Below are 24,481 nucleotides of genomic sequence, written 5' to 3'. Positions count from 1 at the left end.
GAAGTAGATAATTAAGTTTTCCATTATTCTATAGATACACCGGTTTATGACCGTTTGGAATATCTCGGTATTCGTGCCTTTAGGAACAGTTCGGTAACTTTGCAGAACACAGTTATAAAATTGTTAAAGTGTTTAAAAAATTGACATCGTTTAGGTATGAATTAATAATATTCTTAGTTTATGCTCGACTTTTTGTGTCTATGTGTCTTATCAAATACTACTGTAGTCCTACAATCATTGCAACAATGCAAGACATATCACAGGGGCTCGTATCGTTGCTTATAATTATGTCATGTATGTACTAACGTAATAAACAAATATTATATATACATGTATGACTGATAGCTAAATTGTAAGCAATGATATGAGACGTATCACATATTATTTATGTTTTGGTGCTAAAAAATATGTTTTACGTCTCCCGTTTTAGGACAAATCAAATACTTGGTAATGAAACGCGGCGATAGTCGGGTTATAAATTATAAACTAATGAACGAAAAGAAATTAAGGTATGACAGCATTACTCAAAGAAAAAATTGTTTAGACACAGGCCCAGGGCTGGTGACTTTAAACATGTTTGTAGATCAGTGCAGAATGAATTCAAATTCATTTTGCAACAGTTCGGTAACTTTGCAGAACACAGTTACACAATCTATAACTCCACAAGCCCTAAGTCCAGTATCCATGCCCAAAATTGCGATTATTGGTCACACGACATTGCCATTGCAAAATATTTAATGTAATGCATTGTTTTTCCCAGAGGTCAGCCATTATCTATTTATTGCTATATCAATATCCTCTATACTCCTCATGTAGATCTGACAGTGAATGCTAAGGGTAATTTTCTGGTAAACTTTGAATTAGCCAATGGAAATTCAGCTTTTAGATATCTGAAAGTGAATCACATCTTTTGCACACATTTTTACTCTTCAGCCATACTGCTTAGTCTCGCATAACGCAAAGGCTTAAGACTTCATCTGATTGGCAGCTTATGAAAATTAGCAATTGTGGTAATAACATAGATCACCAGAACATGACCCCAAGGCAGTCACTGTCAGATCTTCATGTAGAGCAGTTGAGATCAGATTTTAATCAGTTTGGCCAAATTTTGATGAATAAACGTTGAGAGAGTTACTTGTCTTAAAGCTTTCCTTCAAAAGTTCCTGTGTATCAAATTACAGTTGGTATTTAATATAATTTTCTAACAGCATAACAGTTCAATACAGGTTTCTTTATTCCCATGGCATGTAATTGAAGCTTTTCAGTGTTTGTTTGCAATCAGTTTACAGTGAAACCACTTGACCAAAACATTGCACTCTCTTTCAGGTGTATCAGTTAGAGGGCCCATGTCTGGACAGAAAAAGGACAGTGTTGTAATTATACATTCTGCTGCGTTCATACATTATTCCCTCTAGTGCTTAAAAAATCAGTTAGCCCGACACCCAGGGCCCCTCTAATTTCAGTTCGGGCCCATCCTGTATTCTAAAAGTGGTGTCCATCAGGCTTGTTAAAAAAAATAATCAGATTTGTCTAGGTTTTTTTTGTTGCACTGATGAAGTGCAGAAATTTATTTTCAAGATGTTGGGATACCCTCCATAACACTGTGCAGTCTGATTAAAATCAGATCACCACTGTCATTTATGAAGTGGAGATGTGATTTTAATCAAATTGTAACACATCATGTCATGTTAAAAAGACTTTTTTTACTCCAACCCCCCTGACATGGTTGTATTTCAACAAAACAATTTTCAGTAATCTTCAAAAATAGAAAAAAATGACAAAAAACAGAAAAAAGCACCACTCTTACTATATGCCTGTTACCTGTAGCATACATAAACAGTAAACAGTTATGATTGGAACTGCTGTCAAACCATCCTTTGAGCAGTTTAAACTGGGGTAAGCTAAGAGGTCAGGTTATAAACCACCATTTAACATGTTACTTAATTGGCTGACAGTAGCTAGTGGGATGTGTTTGAAGGGTGTAGTGGGTGTATCCATTATTTGCATAGGTATGCTCAGTATGTGGATCAGACCAATAGGTAAATCAAAGAAATGTTAAAGGAGAACAAAAGGTATATGAATAATTGCTTTGAATGATAATGCTTAAGCCATATGTATTATAGGTTTTTGATGAGTTTGTGAACAACGGCAACACATCTTTGAAGTGGGAATTTAACTCTATATATAAAATGCATGTATAAAATTTCTTTTGAGCACTGCCCTCATTATAACACTGTCAGTAGGAGCCACAGAGTATACAGTAGGGGCCGTCCATTTAGTACATACACATGGAGGGGGGAAGGGGGGTAACCAAAATGTATATGCTTGTGAAAGTTATGCTGCTTATTTCTTTGATGCAGCCAGCCACTTCAGCGTTGGTGGACTATCTTTTATTAAACACATTAATATTATTAATCCTTGATTATTTCTGCATTGATTAAATATAGGCCATTCTATAGAAGGGGGGGGACATCAAGCATACGTACACAGGTTGGTGTGTGTGTAAAAAGGTATGCATGTGTACAGGGAGGGGTCAAGCTTTGCCAGGTTTTTGCATACATACTAAATGGATGGCTCCCTACTACCTTGTACTGATACTGCCTTATAATGAAGCACATCATACATGTAATTTTACTATCACTTAGTGAAATGGGATCCATACTCATCTTATAACAGGAGTGATATTATAATGAAGGGCTTAAAACAGGAGTGGTATTATTAAGGACCTTACAGTGATGGAGTGCTGTATTTGTTGTAAACCATGTTTATATTATGTCTTTATGTTCTATGCAATGTTAGTAAAAGGCTCATTAGTACTTATGTTAAAAATTGTTTTGTCATTATTTTTCAACTCTAAATAATCTTTCCTATGCATCTCTCTCTCTCTCTCTCTCTCTCTCTCTCTCTCTCAGTTGTTCTCTGTTACGTTTTATACAGATAATAACTCAGAAGGTACAGTTCAGTTACTGCTTCCACTTAAACCTTCTACCATTACTAAAATTAATTGAGTTTCCTTACAATTAACCTTAATGGTTTTGCATTACATTTAGTGTTGTGACAGTTATTCAGGATAATTAGGATTTGTCTGTCAATTCAAATGTCCAATCAGTCAGTTAAGGGATAAGAGCCTATATTTAAGGATTTAATGGTGGTCTGTCACAAATTTAATGTTAGCAGTATAATTCTACCATTAACATCTTGAAATCTTCAAACGCAAGGCAGTTATCCCCATTTGAAAACACTTTTGACAATGTTGTCAAAAAATGGCAAGATCCGATATGTGATTCTCCTTTCAAACCTGGGGTTATCATAATCATTGATTGTAGTCATGTGTTATACAATAATTAATTGCATGTTTTTAAGTACATGTAGTCATATAAAATTGAAAGATGATGTTTCTTGTAGTATTACCTGCAAATTGTGATTGAATCAATTACGCTAACTAACATGTGCTTAAGATTATCATACTTTCCAATTATCTTATGATTACATTATTAGAAATATATTCCTACAACTTGGATTTTTTGGATGTTATATCATTTGTGATTGATAAAAATAAAATTTCAAGTTACAAGTTTTATAATTTCCAGGTCTGATGTCATTATACCCAATACTCTAGTACAGTTCTGTGGAATAAGCTTCCACTACATGTAAAATCTGCGGAAAATATTAGAGTATTTAAGAAAAGATCTCATGAGCATGTATGTGTTTCTAATAGATAATGGAATTTAGTATTTTAATACTAAACATGTTAAAATAAACAGTAATTATTGCTATCTTCATATAATGTGCATTGTTATACTCTCCTTAAGAGGGCCTCAGGGGAGAATAGTCCTTAACTAATGAGTCACCCTCTATAAATAAAGCATTATTATTATTATTATTATTATTATTATTATACTGCAGACCATATGAAGTACATTGTCAAAATCACTTTCAGCATCTTTTATTCTTTGCATTAAATGTTTACAGTTGATTACATACCCTTGAGGTGGAGAAAAATAGACATTGACCTTTGATTGTAACCACTTAAGCCCATGCACATATAGTTGATAGAAACCAGAAATGAAACCTGAAACATGAGAATTGTGAAGCAAGTGTGTTGCCACTATGTTCTCTAGGCCATATTTAAATGAATAAATAATTTTTCAGTTCTTCAGTTATTACAAAATAATTATTTTAAAAAATTATTTTACAGGTCTCTGCATTGTTTTGAACAGTTCCATCAATAATCAACTTCTTCAGCTAGACTGTAGATACATTTGCCAGCAGCCATGTTTGGTCAAGTGGTCATTGGTCCTCCAGGCTCAGGAAAAACTACTTACTGCAATGGTATGTCACAGTTCTTAACGAGCCTTGGACGTCATGTAGCAGTGATCAACCTAGACCCAGCCAATGACATCCTTCCATACAAAGCTGCAATAGACATATCTGAACTCATTACATTGGATGACGCTATGGAAAACCTGAAGCTTGGGCCAAATGGTGGACTTGTGTACTGTATGGAATATCTTGAGAAAAATTTAGATTGGTTGAAAGAAAAGTTGAAAAATCTGTGTGGAAAATATCTGTTGTTTGACTTTCCAGGACAGGTTGAACTATATACACATCATAACTCTGTCCGAAATATCCTGGAGGAGCTTCAAAAATTGGACTATAGACTAGTAGCTGTTCATCTTGTTGACTCCCATTACTGCAGTGATGCCTCAAAATTTATTGCAGTACTGTTAACGTCTCTTTCCACCATGCTACAGGTGGCCCTTCCACATGTCAATGTGCTGTCCAAGGCAGATCTGATAGAAAAGTTTGGCAAACTGGCCTTTAATCTTGACTTCTACACAGAAGTGCTGGACTTAAATTACATCTTAGATCAGTTCAGGGTGAGTAAATCCACTTAAGTTAATCTTAGATCAGTTCAGGGTGAGTAAATCCACTTAAGTTACATCTTTGATCAGTTCAGGGTGAGTAAATCCACTTATGTTTAGTTAGTATGAGCCGACTTATAAGTCAGATCCAACTGCTTAGTGTGCTGGCAGATCTGGGTCTATGCAGCTGTTAGGACTAATCACTAGAACAAACAGCATAGACCCCTATCTGTTACTGCATTTAATGTGATGGTAGATCTGGGTCATTGTTGTTCATATTTGTAAGTGTATAGATGGTGTATGTCTATCTCTCTATCTCTCTATCTCTCTCTCTCTCTCTCTATATATATACTCAGCTACACTTGGAAATGAGCACGAAACTAAAGTTGTTCATTTGATGTACTATTGTAAATAACCATATTTAGATCTCTGTGTATTTCTGCCTCAGAATTCAGTCGTTGTAAATCGCAGCACATTTTCTCACCACTCAGCAGCCAGTCAAAGTCTTTGAAATTGCCGCCCAGCTATTGCATCATGTTCTTTTGATGTACTCTTATAATAGCAACTTGCACATCAGCTACTGAATTCTCTCATTGTAAATATCAGCACAGCTCAAATGGTCAGTTGATCAACACATTTTCCCACTCACACGTGGCTGAAGCAGGACTAGCAAGTCTTTGAATTTTGCTGCCCAGTCACATACATATGGAGGACTCCCACTTAAATATTTTCTGCATCCCAGATTAAGAATTGGCATCCAAATATGTGATTAAGCATGTCTGAGACATATATATATATATATATATATATATATATATATATATATATATATATATATATATATATATAAGTCATTGTGCTGACATAGCTTGTTGATAAAAATATGAGGTGTTTACACCAATGTCTGCAATTGACCACCTAAACTATTGTAATAAACCTAGGGTGTATGCTATTTGTATTTACATGTCCATTTACAGCTTTGTTGGATTTTAGTGATTATTTGTTGATTAAGAGGAATCAGTGTGGGGAAGATATTTTTCAATTCGAGTAATTAGCCTAATTCTAGAGCAGAGATCATAATGTGCAGCATTCAAGAGTTTTATGGCAGCATGGATTATTTTGTAAATGGACTTCGATAATTTTATTAACATTCAGAATTCTCTGGTTATTTTTAATTCTACATGTTTAGTAATTTGAGATTGGAATTATTCTTTGTATTGGTGTTTGAGTCATGCTTTGTATTGCATGGCAAGAAGTATTAATATTTGGCTCAAAAAGGCTTACTAGTAAGTCATGCAAGGTTGAAACAAGAGAAAAACCATGCAAGTGTGATGTCATATTTTTGTAATGTGTGATCATTAAGTGATTAGAGAATATTTTGTTTTAGTATTTGTGTGTTCAAGAGCCTTTCAGTTATTAAGGACAGTTGTCTTGAGGTCCTTGGGAATAGGGGAAAACAGTGACTATCAAGCCATGCTCACAGAAACTTTGAGTGGAATGCCAACACCTGGACAAGATATTTAACAGAGGTCCAGTAAACATAAAACACACTAACAGAACAAATAAAAAAATATTTAGTGGACTTTAGAAATTAGATAAAATTTTAACAGAAAACAACTGCTCTACTGAAAAACTTTGGATGATGTGCAGTCTTACTTGACTTTAACATCTTAACATGTGGTTTATATTGACTAAAACATACATTTATTTTTTTGTTTTCAAATCCAAAATTTGTCAACATATTTTGATTTGAACCAAATATATTTCACAATATCCCATTTGAAAAATGTGATTAAAGGAACATTTTGTTTTTAATATGGCTAACAATATACTATTCTGCCGGTCCTGTGGGAGAAATACCCCAAATTTTAAATGCTTCATTGTCACATCAAATTTGTTATGGATAAATGATCTAGTGTCCCATCTTCTATACAATAACATTTGGAAGATACCTGTCAGTTTTGCTTTCCAAATATTGCTTCTCAGAGAATTGCTATCATTAACTTGCAACTCGCATAACAGAACAGACAAATTATATATTTAACTGATGCGTTCTCTCATTATCTGGATAATAATTAGCATAAATCTATTACAAGTACATGATGAATATAAGCAGCTTCAGCAGCAGCATCTGTATGGTTAAGATAATGTGTCCATTTATCATGTACTCTGAAATCCATCAATTCAAACATTACGTTATGAATTTACAAATATTCTCATGTGAAACATTTTCTTAGTATTGTTTTAAGATGTAGACTATAGACACAGCTATATTCAAAACAATAGGTAACAAATACAGTTTTATCATGTAAAACAAAAGCATGCTGTAATAGAATTGAATCTGTATCAAGATTACTCTGGAATTTCTGTATATTCCCTCCTTACTGATGGAAAATACACCTCCTCTCTCTCTCTGTCTGTCTCTCTCTCTGTTTATATATATATATATATATATATATATATATATATATATATATATATATATATATATATATATATATATATATATATATATATATATGATTTGGGGCTATAACCCATGGATCAAAGAGGTGAGAGACATGAGGATTTGTCATTCCAAATCATGTAAGTTAGCTTTTGCCCTTTGTTTTTTTAATTATGCCATGCTACTGATATATATGAGCATGTAGTCCTATAGTCTTATCCTTGTCCATTCATATAGTCTTATCCCTGTCCATTCATATTGTCTTATCCCTGTCCATTCATATAGTCTTATCCTTGTCCATTCATATAGTCTTATCCTTGTCCATTCATATTGTCTTATCCTTGTCCATTCATATTGTCTTATCCTTGTCCATTGATATAGTCTTATCCTTGTCCATTCATATTGTCTTATCCTTGTCCATTCATATAGTCTTATCCTTGTCCATTCATATTGTCTTATCCTTGTCCATTCATATTGTCTTATCCTTGTCCATTCATATTGTCTTATCCTTGTTCATTCATATAGTCTTATCCTTGTCCATTGATATAGTCTTATCCTTGTCCATTCATATAGTCTTATCCTTGTCCATTGATATAGTCTTATCCTTATCCATTAATATTGTCTTATCCTTGTCCATTCATATTGTCTTATCCTTGTCCATTGATATAGTCTTATCCTTGTCCATTCATATTGTCTTATCCATTAATATTGTCTTATCCTTGTCCATTCATATTGTCTTATCCTTGTCCATTGATATAGTCTTATCCTTGTCCATTCATATTGTCTTATCCTTATCCATTCATATTGTCTTATCCTTATCCATTAATATTGTCTTATCCTTGTCCATTCATATTGTCTTATCCTTGTCCATTGATATAGTCTTATCCTTGTCCATTCATATTGTCTTATCCTTATCCATTAATATTGTCTTATCCTTGTCCATTCATATTGTCTTATCCCTGTCCATTCATATAGTCTTATCCTTGTCCATTCATATAGTCTTATCCTTGTCCATTCATATTGTCTTATCCTTATCCATTAATATTGTCTTATCCTTGTCCATTCATATTGTCTTATCCTTGTCCATTCATATAGTCTTATCCTTGTCCATTCATATTGTCTTATCCTTGTCCATTCATATTGTCTTATCCTTGTCCATTCATATAGTCTTATCCTTGTCCATTGATATAGTCTTATCCTTGTCCATTCATATAGTCTTATCCTTGTCCATTGATATTGTCTTATCCTTGTCCATTGATATAGTCTTATCCTTGTCCATTGATATAGTCTTATCCTTCTCCATTCATATTGTCTTATCCTTATCCATTCATATGGTCTTATCCTTATCCATTCATATAGTCTTATCCTTGTCCATTGATATAGTCTTATCCTTGTCCATTCATATTGTCTTATCCTTATCCATTAATATTGTCTTATCCTTGTCCATTCATATTGTCTTATCCCTGTCCATTCATATAGTCTTATCCTTGTCCATTGATATAGTCTTATCCTTGTCCATTCATATAGTCTTATCCTTGTCCATTCATATTGTCTTATCCTTATCCATTAATATTGTCTTATCCTTGTCCATTCATATTGTCTTATCCTTGTCCATTCATATAGTCTTATCCTTGTCCATTCATATTGTCTTATCCTTGTCCATTCATATTGTCTTATCCTTATCCATTCATATTGTCTTATCCTTGTCCATTCATATAGTCTTATCCTTGTCCATTGATATAGTCTTATCCTTGTCCATTGATATAGTCTTATCCTTGTCCATTGATATAGTCTTATCCTTATCCATTCATATTGTCTTATCCTTATCCATTCATATGGTCTTATCCTTATCCATTCATATAGTCTTATCCTTGTCCATTGATATAGTCTTATCCTTGTCCATTCATATTGTCTTATCCTTATCCATTAATATTGTCTTATCCTTGTCCATTCATATTGTCTTATCCCTGTCCATTCATATAGTCTTATCCTTGTCCATTGATATAGTCTTATCCTTGTCCATTCATATAGTCTTATCCTTGTCCATTCATATTGTCTTATCCTTATCCATTAATATTGTCTTATCCTTGTCCATTCATATTGTCTTATCCTTGTCCATTCATATAGTCTTATCCTTGTCCATTCATATTGTCTTATCCTTGTCCATTCATATTGTCTTATCCTTATCCATTCATATTGTCTTATCCTTGTCCATTCATATAGTCTTATCCTTGTCCATTGATATAGTCTTATCCTTGTCCATTCATATAGTCTTATCCTTGTCCATTGATATAGTCTTATCCTTATCCTTTCATATTGTCTTATCCTTATCCATTCATATAGTCTTATCCTTATCCATTCATATAGTCTTATCCTTGTCCATTGATATAGTCTTATCCTTGTCCATTCATATTGTCTTATCCTTATCCATTAATATAGTCTTATCCTTGTCCATTCATATTGTCTTATCCCTGTCCATTCATATAGTCTTATCCTTGTCCATTCATATAGTCTTATCCCTGTCCATTCATATAGTCTTATCCTTGTCCATTCATATAGTCTTATCCCAGTCCATTCATATAGTCTTATCCTTGTCCATTGATATAGTCTTATCCTTGCCCATTCATATTGTCTTATCCTTGTCCATTCATGTTGTCTTATCCTTGTCCATTCATATAGTCTTATCTTTGTCCATTCATATAGTCTTATCCTTGTCCATTCATATAGTCTTATCCTTGTCCATTCATATTGTCTTATCCTTGTCCATTCATGTAGTCTTATCCTTGTCCATTCATATAGTCTTATCCTTGTCCATTCATATAGTCTTATCCTTGTCCATTCATGTAGTCTTATCCTTGTCCATTCATATTGTCTTATCCTTGTCCATTCATATAGTCTTATCCTTGTCCATTCATATAGTCTTATCTTTGTCCATTCATATAGTCTTATCCTTGTCCATTCATCCAATTTGGTTTGCTTTAGTATGGTTTAATGCCATTTCAGCACATGATAGACTATACATGGCAGTCAGTATCTTTTGCAGAGGAAAGACTTGGCAAAAACCACTGACCACAAGAAGCTACTAGCAAGCTTTTTCACATATCCATATCGGTTTCACATACCCATATTGGTTGAGCAGAGTCAAACCCATGTCAGCAGAGGTAAGTTGTGGGTGATCTGTAGAAGCAAGTACCTTAAACCATTTGGCCTTCCAGGGCCCCACCCCACCCCAACCCCAAACTTCCCCCATCCATCCAAGCTGCAGTTGTTTTTTTGGTCATCATTAACTTGAAGATTTTGTGCTTAAATGTTTTTTAGACCATATTCATGTATTGTACAATCAATGTATATAGTACATAGGTAAGACTAACAGAGTCCTTCTTGTACACTGGCATAGGATAGGAACAGTCCACTAATGCATAATGAAAGGTTATATTTGCCACACTCGGGTTAAAATGTGAAGGCAATTATAAACAACAAGGTTCCTCATTGTCCAGGATAAGCATAAAAAGTAAAAAAAAATGGCTATTAAGAATTTTGAAATATTTATAAAAAGCAGATAATGTTTACTTTGCACCAAATTTGGTGTAAACTTGGAAATGTAATTAAAATGCAGATAAGTTAATGATTTAAATTAAAGCAGACAATGATAGCATGTTATGTCACTCAATATACACTGTTGATAAGATCATTTTGTGTGTGTGTGTTTAAAGACTTTAAAATGTTAGGGCATACCTTTGATATAATTATCTAAGGCATCTTAAGCATCAAATTATTTGTCTTCCTTTCAGGTTCACACAGTTGAGTGTTTGTATTCATCTAGCTATGCCCCAGTAATAAATCATCGAAACTTATACATTAACACTTTCTCCTTTTTATCCATTATTTCATTTTCAGTCATTTTAATAGCTTTCTTATTTTGAGATATGTCTTTAAAAAAATCAATCATTTTAAATGTGATAATGGTTTATTTCCTTCTTTGACAGGATGATCCCTCCTTTGCCAGGTACAAAAAGCTGAATGCAGCCTTAGTAGAGGTGATTGAGGAATACAGTCTGGTTTCTTTTGTGACACTTAACATACAGGTAAATTTCATGGTTCAGAATTGTTAAGTTTTGACACTTTGGTAGGGGTGATATTTTCTAGACTTTCCACATACCTTCTCAGCCACAGGGGTTATATGGGGCCCCGAGTGGCCAAGTGGTCTAAAGCACTCTCCGTTACGGATCACTGCCATCTCACCTCTGTTTGCGTGGGTTCAAGTCTCGGATTCGGCTAATGTGGGTATGTGAGAAAGCTTGCCAGTAGCTTCTTGTGGACCGGTAGTTCTTTCCGGGGTTTTCCCGGGTTCTTCCTCCACCATTAATACTGGCTGCCATGTACAGCCTATCGTATGCTGAAAAATGGCATTAAACTCCACAACAACAACAACAACCACAGGGGTTGTATTAATTTTCATATTTGTTATGCATTACCTGCTACTATTACATTTGAACCCTTTTCCAGGATGCCAAGTCCCAGTCTTATTCTGTCCTCCATGTAGCAATTTGAGGGTCAGGATAGAATAAAACATGCTCCCACTCTGCCACCTTAGTCCTATCAGTGTACAGGATATCGTACCCTTTAATTCCTGTATTAAGCCATATGTGTCAGCAAAGTTGGTCTCATTTTGGTCTTTAGGCCTCTTTTTACAAAATATATTTTGTCTTTTTCAGTCCTTGCTTTATTTGTACCTTTTAGTCAGTTTTGATGAGTGATTGTACCTCACTTAATCACTGACACACAAACTGTGCTATGGCCTCCTGTTAGGGAGATATCCTTGGCCCCTCCAAGGGAGGGAAGGTAAAGGTGCACAATAAGAGCAAGTCATGCATTCCCCAAGAGAGGGAAGATCAGGAACATTATCTCAGTTTCTCCAGCAAATCTCATACCGGAGTGTGCTCTGAATAGAGAATTATCCATCAAATCGACATCAGTGGACTGGTTACTGTGCACCTGTCATCACCAAGCATCATGCTTCAAGTGCCAGTTACCAGGCGACAGTGCCTTTCAGGCAAATGGACACTGGGATTTTATGGACAATTTTGGGGGTGGGTTTCTGCCTCTTGTTTTTGGATCTATTCTTCTTCCAGGACCCATAAGCTCCCCCAACCAAATCCCATTGATGGCTGTACTATATGATGCAGAGATGCTTTTCAGAGGTCTGATCCCCTCTTTGGCATTGCAAAACTTGATCAACAGAACCAGACAAAGGCCATAAGTCCAGGCCTGTCTAAACTGAGTAAGCAGCACACCAACCCTCAATAGTCAAGTGAAGCTCTTCAGACAGGGTCAATTTCAAGTCATACAAGCAGCCCCAGTTCAAAACTCCCTCCAGCCCATCTTTTTCTGGATAAAATGGTCATAGAGGCCAATGGGAGGAGTCACACCATCTTCTGCATCATCATACGCTTCCCAGTATCCAGGTTCATAGTTGCCAGCTAACCCTCTTTTCTTATGCAATTTAGTAATTACAGACAATGTGTGGGTCCTTTCCAGAATATAGGTAGGTTAACAATTTTTTTCTGGGAATCTCCTCCCTTTCACGGACATCCTTAGGCTGGTTTGTGCAAGGTAACAGGTGTACACCTTTCTATGGAATGACACAGTAAAGAGAAAGGAAAATGGCCAAGTCCGGTTTTCTGTTTTCAGATTGTTTCATTCAGTCAATAATACCATAAAGCCCAAACCATCAGGAAACACCTCCAGTTTTGTCTGGGCCAACAGCTACTTCAATTTTGGGTTCTTCCATTAGGCCTGTCCTCTATCCCCTGAACCTGATAGGGGTACAAGAATCTCTCTTGAGGTCTTTTAAGGTCATTAGCTACCAGCATTTTCATGGCTGATTGATGCACAACATCCTCAACATCTTCTGATAGTCCTGTCCCTCTGTGTTGGCTGACAGAGACTCATCTTGGTCTAATATCCTACCTGTCTTATCCCTTCTCAGGACTTTGTGAACATGGAACTGAATTTCCTCACCAGTCAGAGGATAGTTTGTGTTCACCCAGACAGGATTGTCCAGATTCTTTAAATCATAGATGGTCTTTTTGTCAAGACTTCATTGTTGGCTTGCCTTTACCTCATTATCACTGGAACTCTGAATGCCACTGTGTAATTAGTTCCCATAGGGAGACTTCATTTGTGTCTTATCTTGCTCTTTCTCTTAGGATCCAATTTTTGTCACCACCTGAGTTGATGGCTAGATCAGGACTAGTTTCTAACTAGAATTCCGGGTCACACCCTGGAACCCCACTATTTTCTCTGCACATATGCATCAGATTCAAGATGGGATACTCATCTGGAGCCAGAGGGACTAGTTCTTAACCGATTCGGCCCCGATCCCGTCTGTAGGCGTGATGAGACTGTACCCTACTTCAAAGCCCTGCAGCATCAAGGCCATTTAAGATAGACCAACGTGGATGGTATTAAAAAATAGCAGACAGATATAGCTCTAAAATGATATAAAATAATCTGGAAGTTCTAGTTGCACTACAAAATACAGTTAGAAAAAGCTCATTTTTTGGACCCGTTTTTTTTTTCCACCCAAAATTCGCTCGAGATCGGAATGCGATTTTGTGTCCGGATTTTAGACCTTTTGGCCTCAGATCTAAGGCATACCGGTCTTAACTGCACACAGACAGGTGAACCTTTGCAAAAACTAGGATAAGGTGGGCATTTGGAATAAATTGCGGTCTCCATACGAAAATGATGGGTCTATTAAGCGAAAAAAAAAAAGAAAAAAAAAAAAGAACTCCAACTTTTACCCATCTGCTCATGCGCAAGCAAAATAACCAATGGAAATTGATGTTTCTAATACAACTAGGCATTATTCTCATGGATAATCCGTTGAAAACCGCTGTATTACGATGTATTCAGAAATAGCACCCCAAATCTCGTTCCTACGCACATTTCAGGCAAAAACGACAAAAACCTCTGGGGCCGAATGAGTTAAGGAACCTTGGTCTCAGGAATAATTGACCCTTCATATCAACAGCCTAGAAGTCCAGGCAGTGTTTCTTGTCCTAAAATGGTGCGTCAGCCTGATAAGGCATAATTGCATTGTGCTTACCTCAGACAACACATATTACACCTCATGCAATGAAACGATGCATATGTTCCTTTTCAAAGCATCAAAGTCTGGAACCTCCTTTGATGTGCAGTTCTGGAGGAGATCACCATCATAATCAGCCACATTCTGTGCAAGAGAAATATCCTGGAAGACAGCCTGTCCATGGCTTTGTGGTCCTTATGGGTTTACACAATCAGTAGCAGAGGCATTTTTTTTTTCAGTTGTGAGGGAGACCAATAGTAGTCTTGTTTGCTATGCAGCTGGACAACAACTCCCATTTTATGTCTCCCTATCGCTGGATCAAAGTTCCTGGGTGGTGGACACTTTCAGTTTGAAGTGGAATTGTCAGGACACTTGTGCGAAATAATCCCTCATTTTCATCACCAAGCCAGGATCTCCATGTCTTTGTTCATCCTCATTGCTTCCATTGGCTCCACTGGTCATCTCCTTGATCTGTTGGTAGATGAACCCAAGAGACTACCTCAGAGACGGGACATGCTGTCACAGAACTGGGGGGTCTGTCCTACACAGAAATCCATATTCCCCACTTTCACATTTGGCTTGTATCAAATGTTTGATCTGCTAAGACCAGTTTTCAAGCAAGCTTGCCAGCTACATTGCCAAAGCCAGGAGGCAATCTGCTTCCAAAATTTAGAAAGCCAGATGGAAAATCTTCTGTAATTGGTGCAGTAGGAAATGCATTAATCATGTCTATGTCCTCCTTCAACTGCAGTTGCAGATTTTCATCTCTTCCTTTTGATGAAAGAGAATGTTCCATTAAGGACTGTAGGGCAACCTTTCTAGTACTTTAAGTTTTCTAGATCCTTCTCATCTTTCTGATCTCACCAGGTATTTTGAGCTTAAGAGATAAGTATCTTGCTCATTAATGCTTAGATGGAACCTTTCATGTGCACTTTGGGTATTATCTTAACCCCACCACCAGCATGAACCAATGAGTGAAGCTTTCTTCACGAACATACCCTTGAAATAGGTCATCCTGGTCTCAGTGTTTGGGAGGAGAATGAGTTAAAATCATGCCTTTTTGGTGGGAAAGAGTTATGTATGGTTCAGTGGTATCTATGATTCCATTTCTTTTCTTTGCCAGCCTGATTTTCCTGGCTATGAATCAGCTACCTTCATTTGCTTTACTTAATATTGAGATCCCAGTCTAAGTCATATCTGTGCAGGGGATGATCAAGATAGGCATATTTGCCCTGTTGGAATTTTAAGCATTGTTTGGGCTTCCTCCAAAAGATGGAAGGGTCAGAATCATATCTCTTGCCTTTACAAGGTTGGTTTGATATTTAAATAGGCACCATTTCCATTTGGATTCTCCTTACTATCAAGAAAGCTTATCAGCCCTCACTGAGATGGACCTTTCTTTCACTAGAATTAATGCCACTCAAGTTAGGGCCATTGCTATATCATGGGCCTACTTGAATCTCTCCTTGTTGGAGGATATCTTGAGAGCCAACTTCTGGAGGTCTTATTCTATCTACTCCTGAACTTACATTAAAATACATTTGCACATTTTATTTATTGTAAGGATTGATTTCATTAAGTTTTGAGGTCATTGTATAAAATATTTTGTATAAAATATTTTGTTGATACAAATATGCTTAAAATCTTACCAGTTTTTATTTTGTTTTGTTTCTTGCAACATTATTGCAATGCAGGTGTCAATTTCTCATTACTCTGATGTACACACTGTCACTGTTGCCGGTTGCATGTACTGTTGTTGTCTTGGAAACAGTATCATTTAAGTTGTTGGTGTGGACTGTTTTGCTATAAAAATTATACTTGGTTTTCCTTGCCTTTTATTAGTACATTGTTATCAACAGTATATTTTTTAATTTGTATAATGTTATTGCTGAAAGTAATTTTTCTTATGTTGTTTAAAAAGTGACAAGACTGTTTATCACCAGACATGATAGAGGCAGAGAAGTTGTTTACTAGTAGAAGTTACATTGTACCATTGACTATCAGGCAGTTTACTAGTAGGGGGCCCCGAGTGGCCGAGTGGTCTAAAGCGCTCTCCGTTACGGACCACTGCCATCTCACCTCTGTCTGCGTGGGTTCGAGTCTCGGATTCATCAATGTGGGTATGTGAGAAAGCTTGCCAGTAGCTTCTCGAGGGTCAGTGGTTATTTCTGGGGATTTCCCGGGTTCTTCCTCCACCATTAATACTGGCCGCCATGTATAGCCTATCGTGTGCTGAAAAATGGCGTTAAACCCTACAACAACAACAACAACAACAGTTTACTAGTACAGATTACTTTGTATCATTGATAGAAGCTATCAGGAAGTTTACTAGTACAGGTTGCATTGTACCATTGATGGAAGCATGAGGCAGTTTACTAGTAGATGTTACATTGCACCATTGTTGGAAGCTATCAGGCAGTGCCATTTACTAGTAGAGGTTACATTGTACCATTGATGGAAGCCATCAGGCAGTTTATTAGTACAGGTTACATTGTACCATTGGTGGAAGCTATCAGGCAGTTTACTAGTAGAAGTTACTAGAGGTTATATTGTACCATTGATGGATTGACTATCAGGCAGTTTACTTGTAGAGGTTACATTGTACCATTGATGGATTGACTATCAGGCAGTTTCCTAGTAGAAGTTACATTTCACCATTGACTATCAGGCAGTTTGCTAGTACAGATTACACTGTACCATTCATGGATTGACTATCAGGCAGTTTACTAGTAGAGGTTACATTGTACCATTGATGGAAGCCATCAGGCAGTTTACTAGTAGAGGTTACATTGTACCATTGATGGATTGACTATCAGGCAGTTCACTAGTAGAGGTTAAATTGTACCATTGTTGGAAGCTATCAGGCAGTGCCATTTACTAGTAGAGGTTACATTGTACCATTGATGGAAGCCATCAGGCTGTTTACTAGTAGATGTTACATTGTACCATTGATGGAAGCCATCAGGCAGTTTACTAGTAGAGGTTACATTGTACCATTGATAGAAGCTATCAGGCAGTGCAGTTTACTAGCAGAGGTTAAATTGTACCATTTGTGGAAGCCATCAGGCAGTTTACTAGTAGAAGTTACATTGTACCATTGATGGAAGCCATCAGAAAGTTTACTAGTTGAGGTTACATTGTACCATTGATGGAAGCTATCAGATAGTTTACTAGTTGAGGTTACATTGTACCATTGTTGGAAGCCAGCAGGCAGTTTAGTAATAAAGGTTACATTGTACCATTGATGGATTGACTCTCAGGCAGTTTGCTAGAAGTTTCATTGTACCATTGATGGAAGTTATTGTACCATTGATGGAAGCTATCAGGCAGTTTTCTAGTAGAAGTTGCATTGTACCATTGATGGAATCTGTCAGGCAATTTACTAATAGAAGTTTCATTGTACCATTGATAGAAGCTATCAGTCAGCTTACTAGTAGAAGTTACATTCTACCATTGTTGGAAGCCATCAGGCAGTTTACTAGTAGAAGTTGCATTGTACCATTGATGGAATCTATCAGGCAATTTACTAATAGAAGTTCCATTGTACCATTGATAGAAGCCATCAGGCAGTTTATTAGTACAGGTTACATTGTACCATTGATGGAAGCCATCAGGCAGTTTAGTAGTAGAAGTTACATTGTACCATTGATGGAAGCCATCAGGCAGTTTACTAGTAGAAGTTACTCGAGGTTACATTGTACCATTGATGGATTGACTATCAGGCAGTTTACTAGTAGAGGTTAAATTGTACCATTGATGAAAGCTATCAGGCAGTTTCCTAGTAGAAGTTAAATTTTACCATTGACTATCAGGCATTTTACTAGTACAGATTACATTGTACCATTCATGGATTGACTATCAGGCAGTTTACTAGTAGAGGTTACATTGTACCATTGATGGAAGCCATCAGGCTGTTTACTAGTAGAAGTTACATTGTACCATCGATGGAAGCCATCAGATAGTTTACTAGTTGAGGTTACATTGTACCATTGATGGAAGCTATCAGACAGTGCAGTTTACTAGTAGAGGTTAAATTGTTCCATTGGTGGAAGCCATCAGGCAGTTTACTAGTTGAGGTTACATTGTACCATTGTTGGAAGCCTGCAGGCAGTTTAGTAATAAAGGTTACATTGTACCATTGATGGATTGACTCTCAGGCAGTTTGCTAGTAGAAGTTTCATTGTACCATTGATGGAAGTTATTGTACCATTGATGGAAGCTATCAGGCAGTTTTCTAGTAGAAGTTGCATTGTACCATTGATGGAATCTATCAGGCAATTTACTAATAGAAGTTCCATTGTACCATTGATAGAAGCTATCAGTCAGTTTACTAGGAGAAGTTACATTCTACCATTGTTGGAAGCCATCAGGCAGTTTACTAGTAGAAGTTGCATTGTACCATTGATGGAATCTGTCAGGCAATTTACTAATAGAAGTTCCATTGTACCATTGATGGAAGCCATCAGGCATTTTACTAGTAGTGGTTACATTGTACCATTTTTGGAAGCCATCAGGCGGTTTATTAGTACAGGTTACATTGTACCATTGATGGAAGCCATCAGGCAGTTTACTAGTAGAAGTTACATTGTACCATTGATGGAAGCTATCAGGCAGTTTACTAGTAGAAGTTACTAGAGGTTACATTGTACCATTGATGTATTGACTATCAGGCAGTTTACTAGTTGAGATTAAATTGTACCACTGATGGAAGCTATCAAGCAGTTTTCTAGTAGAAGTTAAATTTTACCATTGACTGTCAGGCAGTTTACTAGTACAGATTACATTGTACCATTGATGGATTGACTATTAGGCAGTTTACTAGTAGAGGTTACATTGTACCATTGGTGGAAGCCATCAGGCAGTTTACTAGTAGAGGTTACATTGTACCATATGTGGAAGCCGTCAGGCAGTATACTAGTAGCAGTTACATTGTACCATATGCGGAAGCCGTCAGGCAGTTTACTAGTAGAGGTTACATTGTACCATTTGTGGAAGCCATCAGGCAGTTTACTAGTAGAGGTTACATTGTATCATTGGTGGAAGCCATCAGGCAGTTTACTAGTAAATGTTACATTGTACCATATGTGGAAGCCATCAGGCAGTTTACTAGTAGAGGTTACATTGTATCATTGGTGGAAGCCATCAGGCAGTTTACTAGTAGAGGTTACATTGTACCATATGTGGAAGCCATCAGGCAGTTTACTAGTAGAGGTTACATTGTATCATTGGTGGAAGCCATCAGGCAGTTTACTAGTAGAGGTTACATTGTATCATTGGTGGAAGCCATCAGGCAGTTTACTAGTAGAGGTTACATTGTACCATTTGTGGAAGCCATCAGGCAGTTTACTAGTAAATGTTACATTGTACCATATGTGGAAGCCATCAGGCAGTTTACTAGTAGAGGTTACATTGTATCATTGGTGGAAGCCATCAGGCAGTTTACTAGTAGAGGTTACATTGTACCATATGTGGAAGCCATCAGGCAGTTTACTAGTAGAGGTTACATTGTATCATTGGTGGAAGCCATCAGGCAGTTTACTAGTAGAGGTTACATTGTATCATTGGTGGAAGCCATCAGGCAGTTTACTAGTAGAGGTTACATTGTATCATTGGTGGAAGCCATCAGGCAGTTTACTAGTTGAAGTTACTAGAGGTTAAATTGTACCATTGATGGATTGGCTATCAGGCAGTTTACTAGTAGTGGTTACATTGTACCATTTTTGGAAGCCATGAGGCAGTTTATTAGTACAGGTTACAATCTACCATTGATGGAAGCCATCAGGCAGTTTACTACTAGAGGTTAAATTGTACCACTGACTATCAGACAGTTTCACATCTGTTACAATGTACATTTTAAGTATAGTATGAGATCAGTACTTGTTTTCTAGTTCAATTAAAAAGTTACGTATCATGCCTAAATATGTCTGTTATTGTCTCTCAAATGTCAGTGGTGTCCGACATTTCTGGAATATATGACTTCTGAATGCCTGGTATTTGTTTTCTGTAAAGGTTCTTATAAACAGATGTACCATCCTGTCATAACAGGCAAGAAATATTGATGTATGAAAACATCAACATATAATGTATTTGTAATAATGTTTTAAGGCATCAGGTTTTGTATTTTTGCTATATGTCCTTGTAGACTCATCACTTCACTTACATCAACAGTAATTATATTCAATATCTATAGAAACATCTCGAGGAGCATCGGATAGCAAACTATTCTCTCTCTCTCATTAAAAGATAAGGTTCTCAACACTCATGGACATAAAGAAATTGGGTAAGTTAGTAGGCATGCTCAGAAGTTCAATTGCTATTAACACCCTTAGCAGTGATGGTATAAATAGGTTATGGGAAGATTTCATTGGCTACTGGCACATGCTTAGGACTGTTAGCTACCTGCTATCAGGGAAGAGCATTGCTGGTCAGAATAAAGGTATATGGGTCGATAGGATGATGCAACTGAAAAAATTTAGTATTGACTAAAAACACACAATGAACATTCTAAATGCATTAAAATTAGTCAAACTTATTTAATTTCAACAATTTAGTCCAAAGTTGTCAGCATATTGATTCAGCCATAAGTACTGTCCACATTTTGCATTCAGTGAATACAGACTATGTTATGATGACAATTCCAGATGTTTCTTGCACATTTGAAACAATAGTATTCAATTATGTTATGCATTCAGTCAATACAGACTATGTTATGATGACAATTCCAGATGTTTCTTGCACATTTGAAACAACAGTATTCAATTATGTTATGAATATTCACTCAAACATGGGACTGCTTTGGTTGCCTAAGTAGTTAGAGCATCTGCCTTGGATGTGGGAGGCTGTGGGTTCAAAATCCAGCCAAATCGTACAGAGACTTATAAAAATTATGCTAACAGCTGCCTGACATTGCACTCAGCATTAAGAGTTTACTGTTATGACTGATCAGCTTGGTGTCAGGATAATGTGTCCTGGTGGGACAAGGTGCTGCAGACATGAAGCCCCACTGCTAGACATCACTATAAACTGTCACAATGCAGACATTATAGTGATATAACTGGATAATTGTTAAAGCTACATTAAAAATCCAAATCACACACTCAAAACAAAGTCAAATAATTGAACACAATCATTAATCTTGATCATTAAGCTGCTTTATACATTCTGAAAGGCACAATTAACATCTTCATGATTAAGACCACAGGTATCACAAGCTTATGTTTTGCAGTGTTCACAAGAAACCCATTCAGATTGTTTTATAAATGCAGTTCCAAACCTGAGAGTAAAATACTCATATCCTTAGGTCTGAATGAAGCAGTGAAAATTGCTGCTGGTTGCTATCATAATAGTTAACAAGTGGTCTTGTGCTAGATATATGGAATAAAATGTGAGCAGATGGCATTCCCTTTAATGGTTAATAGATCAGTTTAATGTGTAAACTGAATACTTACCAGCATCCTGTACTTGATGAGATACAATGAATCCTCCCAGTTCAAATGGACTAATGTTAAACCACTCAGCTGGCAAATTATTGTACATGATGAGGTACAATGAATTCTTGCAGTGCAAATGGACATGTATTAAACCACTCAACTGGAATGGACAAGAGTTAAATCACTCAACTGGTGAGTTATTGTGATTATTGTCATAACAGTCCACAGTGCATTGAGCTAGCTTTGGGGCCCTGAGTGGCAGAATGGTTTTAACACTCACTGTTACAGATCATTGCCATCTCACCTCTCCGTTTGGGTTCAAGTCTCAGGCTCTGCCAATGTGGGTATGTGAGAAAGCATGCAGGTAGCTTCTCGTTGTTCTTTCAGGGGTTTTCCCAGGTTTTTCCTCTGCCATTTATACTGACCACCATGTATAGCCTATCATGTGCTGAAAAATGGCATTAAACCCCAACTACAACAACAACAACACTGAGCGAGCCAGGTGTACTGGACCCAAGCACTGATTTCATTACTGATGATAACAAATGGTGCATTAGGCTAGCAGTGACCAATCAGAAAGGTCGTGTTTGCTGACTCGGCCAATAATTCAGAAGTAAAGCAAACAATGTGTCTTAATATTTATATCCTTCCAAGCCTTCAGGCAATTACATCTATGGAAGTGAACGCACATCCACTCCAGAAGTAGCTAATTATTTCTGGGATATAGTTTGCCAATGCCTTTCTATCCTAGGGGAGATCACTCATGTATGACTTCCATCTTGGCGAACAGACATCATTTTTAGCTTATTTTTGAGATAATAGATGTACTTAATACTCATTCAGATCAGACAAGTTTTATCAAAGAGACCTATTCTACTCTTAGATTGGTTTCACTAAAACCATTTGCTGAATGCATTATTTATTTGCCAGTTCAGTATTTTGTAAAATACAAATGGGTGATACAGGCTTATTGCTGATCACATTCATATTGTTGGGCTGAATGGTGTGAAATATATTATGGCTGAGTTGAATACTTTACAGTGAAATATAACACGGCTGTCATGTCATTCTGTTTATTTCAAATTCTATAAATAAATTGTCAGTAATAACTTGCTGGAAGTCATGTCCTACATTTAAACTCAATATTGTATCAAGAGCTGTAGCAGCATAACATAAAAACATCTTGTGACAATGTCACAGTGTAACAGCTTGCAGCATAACATCATAACATAACAATACCTTACAGTGTAACATCATAACATAACGATACTTTACAGTGTAACATCATAACATAACAATACCTTACAGTGTAACATCATAACATAACAATACCTTACAGTGTAACATCATAACATAACAATGCCTTACAGTGTAACATAACATCTTGCAACATAACATCATAATGAAACATTTTGCAGCATAACATTATTACACATCTTGTGACATATTGTCATAACATAACAGCTCGCAACATGACATGATAACATAAAAATACCTTACAATATAACATCATAACATAACAATACCTTACAGTGTAACATCAGAACATAACAGCTTGCAACATAACATGATAACATAAAAATACCTTACAGTGTAACATCATAACATAACAATACCTTACAGTGTAACATCATAACACAACCATACCTTACAGTGTAACATCATAACATAACAATACCTTACAGTGTAACATCAAAACATAACCATACCTTATTATGTAACATCATAACATAACAATACCTTACAGTGTAACATCATAACATAACAATACCTTACAGTGTAACATTATAACATAACAGCTTGCAACATAATATAACAACTTGCATACCTGATTTTAATAAATGCAGTATCACAATATAGGAAAATATTAAATACTTTCATCCAATGACTATTAAAAGAGGGTACAAATGAAGCATATATTTACCTGCATTTTTAGATCTGCAGTTTCACTGAATGGCACATATCATGTGATCTGCAATAATTCAATATGCACTGTCAATACATGATTGACTTTTACATGATTTTACACCTTGTGGCGTTATCACTATTTGGAAACAAGTTTGGTTAAAAATTATGCATGATGTCATACATTAAAATAATTATAGACTTTTCTTTTGGTGAATGTGGATTTTTTTCAGCTAGTAAATCAGTTGCATAGAATTGGTTTAATGGCTCATAAAATTTATAATCACAAGAACAAAGGTCTATAATTAATTGTGTGTTTCTCCATTTTGCAGGATAAAGAGAGCATGTTGCGTGTGATGAAAGTGGTAGATAATGCTAATGGATACATCTTTGGTGACCTGGAAGAGAGGGATTTGCAGTCCCTTATGTCATATGCTGTAGGAGCAGAGTTTGAGTATGAAAAGATCAAAGATGTGCGTGAAAAGTACATGGACACTGAATCTGATATTAACATGGATAAAATGGAGGATTCATGATATGTACAATTAGGACCAGCTATTTACAAATAACATAGAAATAATTCCCATCTGACTTAATAATAAATATACATGTATGTTTCTTTTTTATTCAATAAAAGCATCAGGTGAATTAAATGTTGTTCTTTGAAATGCTTTGTATTTATTAGGTTTCAAATGCAGTTTTTTTGCCTTGGATTTGCTATATTGGCATTTTACATTGGAAA

General features: G+C 36.2%; 1 protein-coding gene across 2 annotated transcripts; it reads left to right on the top strand.

Moving 5' to 3' along the window:
- Nucleotides 1–58: 58 nt before the first annotated feature.
- Nucleotides 59–24,392, top strand: LOC149800869 (GPN-loop GTPase 2-like). Of its 2 annotated transcripts, XM_089954888.1 has the most exons (5): nucleotides 63–154; nucleotides 1,327–1,373; nucleotides 4,199–4,880; nucleotides 11,298–11,396; nucleotides 24,072–24,392. In XM_089954888.1, the coding sequence occupies exons 3-5, from the start codon at nucleotides 4,275–4,277 to the stop codon at nucleotides 24,273–24,275; spliced, it is 909 nt and encodes a 302-aa protein (XP_089811014.1). In that variant the 5' UTR covers nucleotides 63–154; nucleotides 1,327–1,373; nucleotides 4,199–4,274; the 3' UTR covers nucleotides 24,276–24,392. The 2 variants fall into 2 exon arrangements, with proteins under 2 accessions (XP_089811013.1, XP_089811014.1); XM_089954887.1 differs by lacking the exon at nucleotides 1,327–1,373 and having other exon boundaries at nucleotides 59–154.
- The last annotated feature ends 89 nt before the right edge of the window (nucleotides 24,393–24,481 follow it).

This window comes from Sinohyriopsis cumingii, chromosome 4 (genome assembly GCF_028554795.1).
Source record: "Sinohyriopsis cumingii isolate HCF-2022 chromosome 4, ASM2855479v2, whole genome shotgun sequence".
NCBI lineage: Eukaryota > Metazoa > Mollusca > Bivalvia > Unionida > Unionidae > Sinohyriopsis > Sinohyriopsis cumingii.
Note: the sequence above shows the minus strand (reverse complement) of the source record. Positions and strands in the feature narration are given on the sequence as shown.